Here is an 11,952-nt window from a genome sequence, read left to right on the forward strand (position 1 = left end):
TCAAAGATTGTTGTAGAAATTTTCTTATTATTTGTGTTTTGTCGAATCACGACGAGCTGTATAATGACTTAAACTCATCGCCAGGAATTTATAGGTATATCTCAGAGGCTATATTTTATTTTGTCTATTATTGGGATTGATAGTTCGTATTTTTTTTAAATTTATTTCTATGATTATCTTATTATCTCTAATTGTTAGGTTATTTAAATTAAAATATCTGAAGCATCACTTCTGTGTTTTCCATTTTATTTTTTCATTCAAAAAGTTATATAAATAATTTTAGACGCTATGAGAAAATAAGTCACAGTGTAAGGAACTTCCTCAGAGTTATCCCTTAAAGAAAAAGAAAAAAGAGTTCTCGTTGCAACGCGACCTAAATTTTGAGACGCAAGAAGCAGTTGATGATTCCATCTTAACCCCAAGCTATCGTGAGGATGAGGGGAAAGAACAAGAATAAAGTTCTCTCTTTGCAATTAGAGACAGCCAAGCCCCAAAAAAGTCACAGGAGTTCGGCCCCAGTCCTGACTCCTGTCTCCTGACTCCTCCTATTGGACTTCAAAAGAAGAAAGATAAAAAAAAATTAGGTCCAAAAGACGTGCAGATTTCCGTCATTTTTAGGAGGAAAAAGACTCAATCTCTGTGCAACGCTGCAGCCTTTTAATTTCCCCAATATCATATGATAATTGGACTACGCTACAGCTGTAGCTCCACTGCCCACTGGTGATTTTGGTGGGCATTACATATATATATACAAGGTAGCAAGCAATGGGAGATCAATGGGTAGTGTTGGTGTGGAAAAGGAATTAAAAGGATGCAGTTGCTGGTGTGAAATGGGAAAAAGCTAAAAGTGCATTTGTATTTTCTTTGCAGTGAAAGATTCCTTGTGCCGCAAAGGAGCACCTGGACAAACACATACTGTGGAATCTGGTCACCTGCTCCACACTCTGAAGCAATTCGTCCTCAAGAGGTTCTCCCACAAACCTCCCAATCACTCATGCTGGTTAGTGATTGGCCTAATGGTCAAACTCAGCTTGTTTCAAGCTAGATTCAATCTTATACGTCTTATGTGAAGTGGGTGACCTCTAGATTTGTTTAATTAATATTTAATATATGTATATAATAATTTGTTGAGTTCATCAGCACACCAAATTTGTTTATGAGAACTTTTCAAATGTGAGTCCCTGGTCAAACAAACTTATAGGCGTGCTTAGCAGTTGGCACAATTCTTAGCTTCAATGTCTGCTGTGAGAGAGCCGATGAGATAAAGCCGCGTATCCAAAGAGTAAGAAATCCTTACAGCTTGGGTTGTACTCGGTCCGGACCTAAGATCCAACCACCACCTTTGGTACCTTCTCCAGCTCGCAGACTCGTATATAAAGTATAAACCTCTCTCATCCTATCGTTCCATTTCGCCGCCCTCTTCCATCTCCGCTCCTATCGGACGGCTAAAAAAGACTGTTAACTCGCAGGAGCGCGATTCCCGATGCAGACCGTTCTTCTACTCTTGCTCCTCGTCTCTCCTCTTCTCTCTCATGCCTCCCAGGTTCTCGTCGCTCGCCTCACTCAAATGATCAAATCTCTCTATCTAATCTCAATTTCGTAATAGCTTTAATTCGATTTCTGTAGCTCGGAGACACGTGCTCTGCCGATCGAGATTGCAACGCCGGGCTGCATTGCGACAGCTGCGGCGGATCCCAGCAGCCAATTTGCACCCAAATCTCGCCGGCGGATCCGAAATCGAAGGTCAGAATCCTCTACCCTCAATTCCCATTCGAATTTTTGAATCGTTTTTGGTTGATTTGGATTGGATTTTCGGGGCCAGGCGAAAGATCTGCCGTTCAATCGGTATTCGTGGCTGACGACGCACAACTCGTACGCGAGGACGGGGGAGAAGTCGGCGACCGGAGCGCTTCTCGTCTCACCCACCAACCAGGAGGATACCGTCACCGCCCAGCTCAAGGTACCGCTCAACCATTACCTCTTTCTGTCTCGTTCGAAACCGAGCGGCCGCCGCCGGAGTTGGTGGTCGTGCGGTAACGGGAAGCTTTTTAGTAATATTCTAGCTAAAAATTTGTATTGCATTTACTTCTTATATAGTATAATTTACTTGGTACACGAATCACTATTTTTTACGTAATTTCTAATTTTTTAATGAACTGAAAAATAAAGTAACTATATGAACTATTTCAACAAAGAATTTTTTATTTAAAAGTTCGTGTGAAGAAAAAACTCAACAGGATTGAAGTGAAATTAATCTTTTTTTACTTTCGATATTTAAAATAGTTTTTATAAGAAGAGAATATTTAGAGGCCAGGTAGTACTAATAGGAGACTATTATTATTTATTTATAACTTAGCACTATTAATAAGAGTGCGGTGGCGGTGTAGTTTGGTAGCAAATGTCGGACAGCACCTATTCCGTCGCATTGCGGGAACCACGGGAAAATCGTCGTCTAGATGGAGTAGGTTGGATGGTTGGGTTTGCAAGTCACAACTCTGGGTCCTATTTAGTCTGCGTGACCGAGTCCCGACGCGCAAATTACCCATCAGGTTTTCTTTTATTATTATTGAAAATGTCCACCAGTTGGATGAGTCGGTTGGATGACCATAGTTATCATTAAAACGTTATTATTATTATGATCGTTTGCATATAAAATTGTCTTAGATTTTGATAATAGTAAGATCGAGTTCTTCAAATTGAGTTAGTCTATTTTATATAGGAGATGTGCATCTTATTAGTTTAAATATTAAAAAATATTTTTTTCACAAATGGTCAGTTTATTAGCTTAGATTTGGCAATGAGAATTAGCTGCGGGAATTTCTTGCATCCATAGAACGTGGCATCATCCATTTTGGCTGATCGTCCACAGGCTGCAGAGATTTCACAGCAGTATCCCTCCCATTCAATACCTACCTTGATGGTTGCTGCCAATGGATCCGAGAGAAGACTTCTTTGAAGTTTAAAGTATCCGATTTTGATTTGAATACTCAATTAGATTTTGTCGAAGTTAGGTTAGGGAAGTAGTTTAATATTGGCAAAATGCCAATACTTTTCCTATGAAGGATAAGTCTAAATAACTAAAGTAAACAAAATGGAATTAAAGAGAAAAAAAAAATCATAACCCCAAGTCTTGCTTTCTAGAAGAATGATTGTCAATATTCAAGGGAAGGTTTCTTAATAATATGACCTGGCCCGACCCATTTTCTTAGAAAAAGAAATTTTAAGGGAAGGTTGGATTTGTTCTAACTTGCAAGTTTTCCCACCATCTCAACTGGTTGAACAATTATTCTAACTCCTCCCTTGCAGGTTAGAACAAATCCAACCTTCTCTTAAAATTTCTGCCTATTTTGGTTAGAACAATTGTTCTAACTCCTGGATCAATCTCAATTGGTTAAATTATATTTTATAACCTATTTTGGTTATTCCAGGCCCACTGGAAACCTACAGAGCTGAAACTAATAAGAACCTGTTAATTTGGTTTAAAGCAATTGATTTAATTTGTGGTGGCATATATTCTTAACTTAAGGATGTAAAAGTGAAACAAGTTTCTTCCTCCTTCCTAGTGAAGCAAATTCATACTATTCTAACTGTGTAGAATTTCCTATTGGTTTTCCACATATGATTCCTGTTTTCTCTTAAATCAAACTTAGTCCATTCAATTAAGGACAGGGTGGTTGATACCTAACTCGGCTTTGCATTCTTTTTTCTGCTACTCTATCATACCAGTTCGAATTGCAAATATGAAGGATGAATTCTCCCATTGAGTTTGCTTATGAGTTATGGACTTTTGAAGTAACAAACAACTATAGTTCCGCCGGGTTGTCCTATTGGGTCAATTTATTGTCCTTTAATTTTGGTATTTTAAGGCTATAGTCTGTATTTTCCTACTTATATTTTAGTGTTTTGTTATTTAATTTGTCCTTATTTGTGCTTCAATTGCTTCCACTGAGTTATCATGAGATTGCATTTCTGCTAGGAAGCTTGAAAGGATAATATCACTATGAAATTTCTGTTAGTAAATTGTTTTATTATGAAGAAAACTAAAGAGAGAGAATAATAGGAGTATGGTGGAAATTGGAAAGATTGATTGTATTTTTGTGTATTAAGATACACAAAGTGGTAGCTTATTTATAGTTGAATGAGGCCATTAAAATAATAAAAAAATACAACACTAATTAATTATAATTGGTATTGACATATTTATACCAAATATGAGAAAGTATGGTAGGATATAAGAGATATTATCATAATGTGCTAGGACAAAGAATATCCTCAAAATTATATCTTGAAAATATTTTGAGAATATTATAAAATCAATCATGATAATATCTATTACCAATTATGAAAATATATACCATAATCTAAACAATTATTATAGATTTTTACCATATATTCTAAGTTCTAAAATTCCTACATTTAACAAAGCTAATAGAAAGTAAAGGAGTATCCATGATTTTTTTCTCTCTTTTTTCATATACTATGAGATTCTTTTTTCGAATTAATTCGTAGATACCTAATAAAAGATTGGTTGATCTGAACGCAGAATGGTGTCAGGGGTTTGATGCTTGACATGTATGACTTCGAGAAAGACATCTGGTTGTGCCACTCGTTTGGCGGCAAGTGTTACAACGTCACTGCCTTTGTAAGCTTGTTATAACTTTGATCCTAATTTATTCCGTCAGTATAATCTTGCAATTAACAACTAATCCCCCATAGTATTCCATCAGCAACCTGCCATCAATGTCCTCAAAGAGATCCAGGTTTTCCTCGAAGCGAACCCTTCGGAGGTCATCACCATATTCATCGAAGATTACACCGCAGCAGGAGGCCTCACCAAGGTGTTCAATGCTTCTGGCCTAACAAAGTACTGGTTCCCTGTGTCTAGCATGCCTAAGAATGGGGGTGACTGGCCTTTGCTCAGTGACATGATCAGCAAGAATCAGCGTCTGCTTGTTTTCACATCCAAGTCAGCCAAGGAGGCCTCCGAAGGCATTGCTTATGAGTGGAACTACGTGGTAGAAAACCAATGTAAGAATTTATCATAAATCCAATTGGAATCAAATCGGAATTTATCATATCATTACATTCTTTGTTTGACATTCTGTTTCATAAAATGAAGATGGCGATGAAGGGATGCAAGCTGGATCGTGTCCGAACAGAGAGGAATCTTCGCCAATGAACACAACATCCAAGTCACTTGTTCTAATGAACTACTTCAAAACAAATCCTAATTTAACAGCAGCTTGTGCAGATAATTCAGAGCCTCTTCTTAGCATGCTTACAACTTGTCATGATTTGTCCAAAAAGCGGTGGGCCAATTATATAGCAGTTGATTTCTATATGGTAACACTATAGAATTACTTATTTTTCTCTCATGGTTGAGCTTGAGTTTAACGGCAATATTGTTTTTGTTGCTAAATTAGCTTCTGGTTTTATCTAATGCAGAGGAGCAATGGAGGTGGAGCTCCAGAAGCTACAGATGTAGCAAATGGACACCTGGTCTGTGGGTGTGATGACATTACATTTTGTAAGGTGAGCGATACATCTTTCAAAGGCAACAGAGAGCACACAAACAAATGAGTTACATAACAAAGTAGGATGTAAATTATCTTTATAAGCTTTAGTAGTAGCCTAGTGGAAATTTACGAAGGAATAGAAGTTTATCCCCAGTACAAAGCAAACCTTGTTTCCTACTGTATCAACTCTCATTGACAGCAAATTTCCAATATCTGTATCTCCTAGCAAAATATCATGCTAACTTGTTATCTTATTTCTTATTTACTGATACAGGCTAACGCCACCTTCGGCACTTGTGATGTGCCTCCCCCGCCACCGCCATCACCGCCCCGAGCACCTACTCAAAGTTTGGCGGGATCCAATACATCCGATGCTCCGATTTTGAACTTGGGATATCGAAGAAGTTGGTTGTTTGGGACTGCATCGATAGCTTTGATCCTGCTGTCATAATTTTTCATTTGTTAGTGGCCTCCTGGCATTGAGTTAATCTACCATAGTATTTATCATTTGTTAGTAGCCTCCTGGCATTGAGTTAATTCAGAGCTTCTGTACAATCTGGAATCTATATATTCTTTTTGTGTATTTGATTTTTTGTAGCCTTCATGGATTGCATATTTGGAGACGTTCTTTGATAAACCTATGATTGCAATATATATACAAATAAAGTTTGAAATACAAAGAAGATGTTATATAGCTAACTTGTGATCCAGTCTATCAGGTGAAAATAAGAGTACTGTAGACTTAAAACAAATCAACATGACATCATTGTAGTCCAAGCTGATTCTATATCAGCAATTGGAAATCCTAAAATTTGGTTAACATTATCAAACCAATGAAAGTGTCTGGTAAACTGCCAATACAGATGATACGATGAAGTAGAAGTCCATCAAAGATTAAACTATCAGCTTGGACACCAAAGAGAAGTGACTCAGATGACCGTCATAGGATGAAGCAGAACTTTCTCATCGCATGGCTCCTTTCTTCAAGGTTTAAGATAAATAATAATGTAACACAGCATTCAAATATGTGATGTTGCAATGTCATAGATAAATTAATTACTCAATTTTTAACTTATAGGTGTTAAGAATTAACCTCAAAGGCATCCACGCAAAATCCATTGGCGTAAAGAGTATACGTAATATGAAATTTTAGAAAGGTGCACACATAGATAAATATTTTTAGAGGGGTATGCATACAAAAAAAAAAGACCTATCATATCTTGTCTTATTGAAGCTACTTCTATTATTAGTCCAATCTTTCTCATTACTATTCACCCATTGAATGAACTCCTATTTGTCTAATTCACCACCAGTGTTCGTACAGCAGCTTCAATCTAATCTATTGATCATATAAAGCTATTAATTAGACATGCAGCTCTAAAGAATGGGGCAGCAAGAACAAATCACAGATGATATGAATTATATATGCATGATATTAGAGTCATTATTTATTTCCGACAACCAATTAATATAAGAGTTCTCGACCAATCTACTACCCTTTATGCGTTTATAAACCAACAACTATGGTACTTAAGTAAATAATTTTCAAACTACAGTAAAATAGTAATATCTTTTGTCGGTGACAGAAGATGGTCAGAAAACACACTGATATAGATAGTGAAATATCTTCACCAACAAAATGGACAGGAGAATCCATGCAGCTCCTACAACTAAATGCTCACCATAAAGGACTGATGGGTCCTTCTCTAAAAAAGACTTTTGTCTTTGAATAATTGTATAGTATATGTAACAAGTTCATGCACTGGAACTCACAGAAATCATTGTTTTGAAAGAATGCATGCATGCCAATGGACCACCCCCTCTTCTCAAGCTGAGAGCAAGAAGATACAAAACTAAGTCCAAAATGAAGGGGAGCAAGATACCATTAATGCTGTGCTCTATTTCTCCTTTTGCCACTCAAGAAGAACACACACAGACGAGAGAGAGAGAGAGAGAGAGAGAGAGAGAGAGAGAGATCACCACTCATTTTGCAACTGCAGCAGCTTCAATTATGCAGCAATGGAGGGGTCCATGGCCATCAAGGCAATAAAACATTTCCAGCTGGAAGTTTCTCCCCAAGTACCTATTCCACAAATATATATAGTAGATTCTATCTTATTAATTGTCTTGCTTCCACGTGATTCACTTAATTATGGTTACTGGCATCTGAGACTTTGTCCGCCATAAAATACAATAAGGAAATTTAAAGGAATACTTGCATTCCGACTTTATTATCAATCATATTCAATCAGTCATATGAGTATTTATGAAGACCTGCCTGTGGCTCCCTTTCTTTTTACCGCAATCTTAGAAAACGTACTCATGATATTAAACTCTCTCTCTCTCTCTAAAATATATATATATATATATATATATAGTTAATTTAACTTATCTATCTATCTATTTATCTGTTAAGAGAATTAATTTAAGATATTTTTTAGGCATAAAAAGCGAGGTGTAGGGTCGAACGATGAATACCCATATGTTCATAAATTTCCCCACAAACTAGTTTGTGAAAAGAAAAGGCATTAGCTGGAAAATAATTTGAAAGAAAGAAAATAAAACCTTCTAATGCAACCACCCATAGGCCATTATTGTGTAGATGCATTTATAATCATGCTCCCTGGACTCCTGTTCACATTCAATAATAAACTATATGATATTTGTTTCTTCTACCTCCGAAACACTTCTGACAGTCTATAGTAACCTCTGAGAATGGTTTCAAAATAGATATAATTCCAGTACACTTTCTAAACAACAGGAATCAAGAGATGATGATCTCATTTAAACTATACAAAACTCTCACTTTCTAACATATTTGGCAGGCAAAAGGCTAGAGTTCAGCAAAATTTATGTATTAGCAACCAACTTAAAGCCACATATATACTGATATACAACTGTAACCAAGGTATTTTAACAGCGCCAGTTCAAGGTAGTGAAACCTTTTTAGAAATCAAGCAGCTTTAAGTATCAAAAGCATAATCCTTTCTGCGTCGTAATAGCTAATTGTTTGCCCATCTTGGAGTCATGTTGGCATTGCTCTCGCATTCACTGCTATCACCACATTCAGTCACTGGCTTTTCTAGCAATCTTGCCTTTTCCAGTGGACTCTCTCGAAAAGTTCGCCCACCTCGACGATCCTAACGAATTTAGATGAAACAAATGAAACTAGTTTGCCATGTTACATGATGCAATATATCTGAATAAATTGCTGGATTAGGGAAAACAAGCAAAGACTTCAAAGAATCCAGAGACGTTTGAGTACATTAAATTTCCTGATTTGTTTACTTACACTGTATGGGAAATCATCAACTTCCAGCATGTGTATTACATGCCCCATCTTTGGCCTCTTAAGCGAGTCAGGGTCCACACATTTTAGTGCTATTAAAAGAGCCTTCTTCAGTTCCCTTGAAGAAGGTTTGTCCTGCAATTTAGGGTCCAAAACCCCTTCAGAATTCCTGCTCGTGACCATCGTCTTGAGCCATTCGACCAGATTGACCTGAAAATCCTCTAGTAGATTGATTACTGCAACTTTTTAAGTACTACAAAAGGTTAGCATAACAAATCGAAAGCTAACCTCTCCAGGAGGTCTGTTGTAGTCAACTGGGTTTCGACCGGAAATTATTTCCATTATAAGAATCCCAAAACTATATACATCACTCCTCTCATTCAACATTCCAGTGCTAGCATACTCTGGGGCTACATAACTACCAAAGCACAAACAATAATTCTTGTAATGTATAGCTACTGATCAGTTCAGATAACAATCTTAGAAATTTAAACTGACCCAAATGTTCCCATCACACGAGTAGTGACATAACTCCTCTCAGACCCTAAGAGCTTTGCGAGACCAAAATCCGAGACCTTTGGGTTCCATTGCTTATCAACCAATATATTGTTCGATTTAATGTCCCGATGAACTACTTTTGGTTCAAGTCCCTCATGCAAATACATCAACCTAGATTGTTGGAGTCTCAAATAAGAATGTAACATTGTACAAGAAATTTAAATTGGAAATACACAAGATAAAATTGCCCAGCATACCCTTTTGCTGTTCCGAGAATAATGTTCATGCGGATCTCCCATGTAAGAGGGCTGCAGGGCCCAACATCCCCATGAAGCCACTGTTCTAAATTCCCATTATTCACATACTCGTAAACAAGTATCCTAAATGCAACAAGAACAAGAATAGGAAGAGTTTATAAACTAGTTATTACTATGGACATGCAATGTATTATAAGAGAAGGCAATACCTGTGAGCACCTTCAGCACAATAACCCAATAATCTAACTAAATTCTTATGCCGAACTCGGCCAATTGCTTCCACTTCAACCTTGAATTCTCTCTCAGCTTGGCCCCTGAAGTCGACATTGAATTAATCATATAAACATGCAGAGTAACATCAACTCCATTTCCATATGATCAAAATGTTACCAACTGTTATGGAAGCTATAAAAATTAGCAATATCGTACCTGTTATTGAGCAAATTTTTAACAGCAACCTGAGTCTTATCTTCCAAAACACCATGGTAAACAATCCCGTACCCACCTTCTCCAACCACTTTCTCATCTGCGAAGTTGTTCGTCGCCGCCTCGAGCTCGCGGAGAGTGTACCAATGCCCCCACCCCAAGTGTGACACCTCTGGGGCCGCGATGGCTGCCGTCTCATATGACCCACCTCCACCTACTCCCCCGCGCTCCGGGTACGTAATCCGATGACCTTTGCCGATCTCAATGTGGATCCTTTGATGTGCAATCGGGCTCTCCTCCTCGTGGGGGAGTAGCAGAGCTTGCCTTTCCATGGATTGCGAGGTGGGTTCAGATTCCGGCGGCGGTTTGGGGTCCGAAACGCGAGATGAGTCTGGGTGGATTTCTTGGATTTCCTTGGAGGTGATGGGGATAGTGGGTTTGCTGCGCTTGGAGGCGAGGTAGAGGGAGATGAGGAAGAGGAGGAGGACGAAGGCGGCGCCGACGCAGATGCCGACGAGGACCCACATGTGGAGGCCGAAGACTACAGTGCGCTTCGAGAGCTCGTCGTTGAGGAGCGGCGAGCTGTAACTAGACATTGTTGCTCGTAAAAATACAAACTTTGAGATAAAAATGCCAACTTTGAGGAGGAAGGGAACGGTAGTCACAGTCACTTAATAGTTTACGGAGACGGAATTTGGAAGTACTGGAGCCATAAGCAGGGGAACGTGGTGAAAGAGCACTAAGATACTATTTGGGTGAGAAAGAGAGGATTTTTAGGGAGTGGCGAGAGAGATGGAATCTTGGAGAAGAAAGAAATAGAAAAGGGTTAAGACTTAGAGAGTAGCAGCGTAACTATATATTAATGGTAGTACTTAAGCTGATGGTGAGATGGAGATCGCTAAACAAATCTATCAGAAGGATTAGCACTTAGCAGCAGCGAGGATTGGAATGCGTCCCAAAAAGTAAAGATTAGCTTTGCATAGGGTACTAGATTGATTGATTCTTATTCATTTCTTCACCACCAGTCTTAAATTGTTTGGCCTTAAAAAAGAGCAAGGAAAAGGACTCTCTTGGCGTCAACCTTTAATCAATGCATCCCTCCCTCAATTAACGTTTCCCTTTTCCACTCTCACGCTGGAGATCTGGGCCTTTGGATTCTACCATTTGGCGAGGAAATTTAGGTGCAATCAATACTAACACGCACCGGGAAAACGAGCTTGTTGATTGCGAGAGTCACCTCATAAAATGCTTGGATTAATCTTTTTTTTTAATAAGAAAAACTCTAAAAATGATGAACATACTCGTATCATATTATCTTGAACATTTCTAGGGTTCGAAATCCGATCCGTTTGATGAATTAATGGTTTCTGTAGAATAGAAAACTGCCCTTTTTCTTATATTTACACACACATATATATATATATATATATATATATATATATATATTTCAATCGAGAGTACTTATTGAATATATAATTTATACAAGCATGTCTCTTTCTCATGGTCTCTTTTTCAATTTATACTATTGCCATGAAGAGTGCGTGTGAGTTGTTGAGCATTTGCATGGCTGTTGGCCACCAAAAGACTCGGCCAACCAGGAGATTGTAATGCTAATTGCTTTTTTTAGTTCAAAACACTAACTAGTTATACTGCTTTTTTATAACTAGGATTACTTATATGGTTGGGTAAAAATATAATACATAAGAATATGATAAATATTCATAAAATACCTTAGATATCTTTGATCAAGTTTGGGCTAACGAGACTACAATAAAACCAGCACTGTTAAAATTTAGACAAATAATTTAATAAAAACTACTAATTTCCTAATTCAACGGTTGAGATTAATTAATATTAAATAAAATTAATTGAATGTACCAGTTATCTAAGGATAAATTAGTCATCCTTTTTTTTTTTCTTCTGCGTGATGCAAATTTAGAGCTCCATTTTTATGGTGGGACTTAAA

General features: G+C 37.7%; 2 protein-coding genes across 2 annotated transcripts; one reads left to right on the forward strand and one right to left on the reverse strand.

The window, feature by feature from the left end:
• Nucleotides 1-1,382: 1,382 nt before the first annotated feature.
• LOC140768004 (PI-PLC X domain-containing protein At5g67130-like) lies at nucleotides 1,383-6,120 on the forward strand. Its single transcript, XM_073108073.1, has 8 exons — nucleotides 1,383-1,543; nucleotides 1,627-1,743; nucleotides 1,823-1,960; nucleotides 4,544-4,642; nucleotides 4,728-5,028; nucleotides 5,120-5,343; nucleotides 5,446-5,532; nucleotides 5,791-6,120. The coding sequence occupies exons 1-8, from the start codon at nucleotides 1,484-1,486 to the stop codon at nucleotides 5,965-5,967; spliced, it is 1,203 nt and encodes a 400-aa protein (XP_072964174.1). The 5' UTR covers nucleotides 1,383-1,483; the 3' UTR covers nucleotides 5,968-6,120.
• Nucleotides 6,121-8,355: 2,235 nt separating this feature from the next.
• On the reverse strand, nucleotides 8,356-10,987 carry LOC140768659 (probable serine/threonine-protein kinase At1g01540). The gene is made up of 7 exons (XM_073109013.1): nucleotides 9,990-10,987; nucleotides 9,770-9,874; nucleotides 9,561-9,683; nucleotides 9,304-9,474; nucleotides 9,094-9,223; nucleotides 8,809-9,015; nucleotides 8,356-8,656 (listed from the first exon to the last, which is right to left on the reverse strand). The coding sequence occupies exons 1-7, from the start codon at nucleotides 10,580-10,582 to the stop codon at nucleotides 8,519-8,521; spliced, it is 1,467 nt and encodes a 488-aa protein (XP_072965114.1). The 5' UTR covers nucleotides 10,583-10,987; the 3' UTR covers nucleotides 8,356-8,518.
• Between the last annotated feature and the right edge of the window lie 965 nt (nucleotides 10,988-11,952).

This window comes from Typha angustifolia, chromosome 10, assembly GCF_048772165.1.
Source record: "Typha angustifolia cultivar Huaian chromosome 10, ASM4877216v1, whole genome shotgun sequence".
Lineage (NCBI taxonomy): Eukaryota > Viridiplantae > Streptophyta > Magnoliopsida > Poales > Typhaceae > Typha > Typha angustifolia.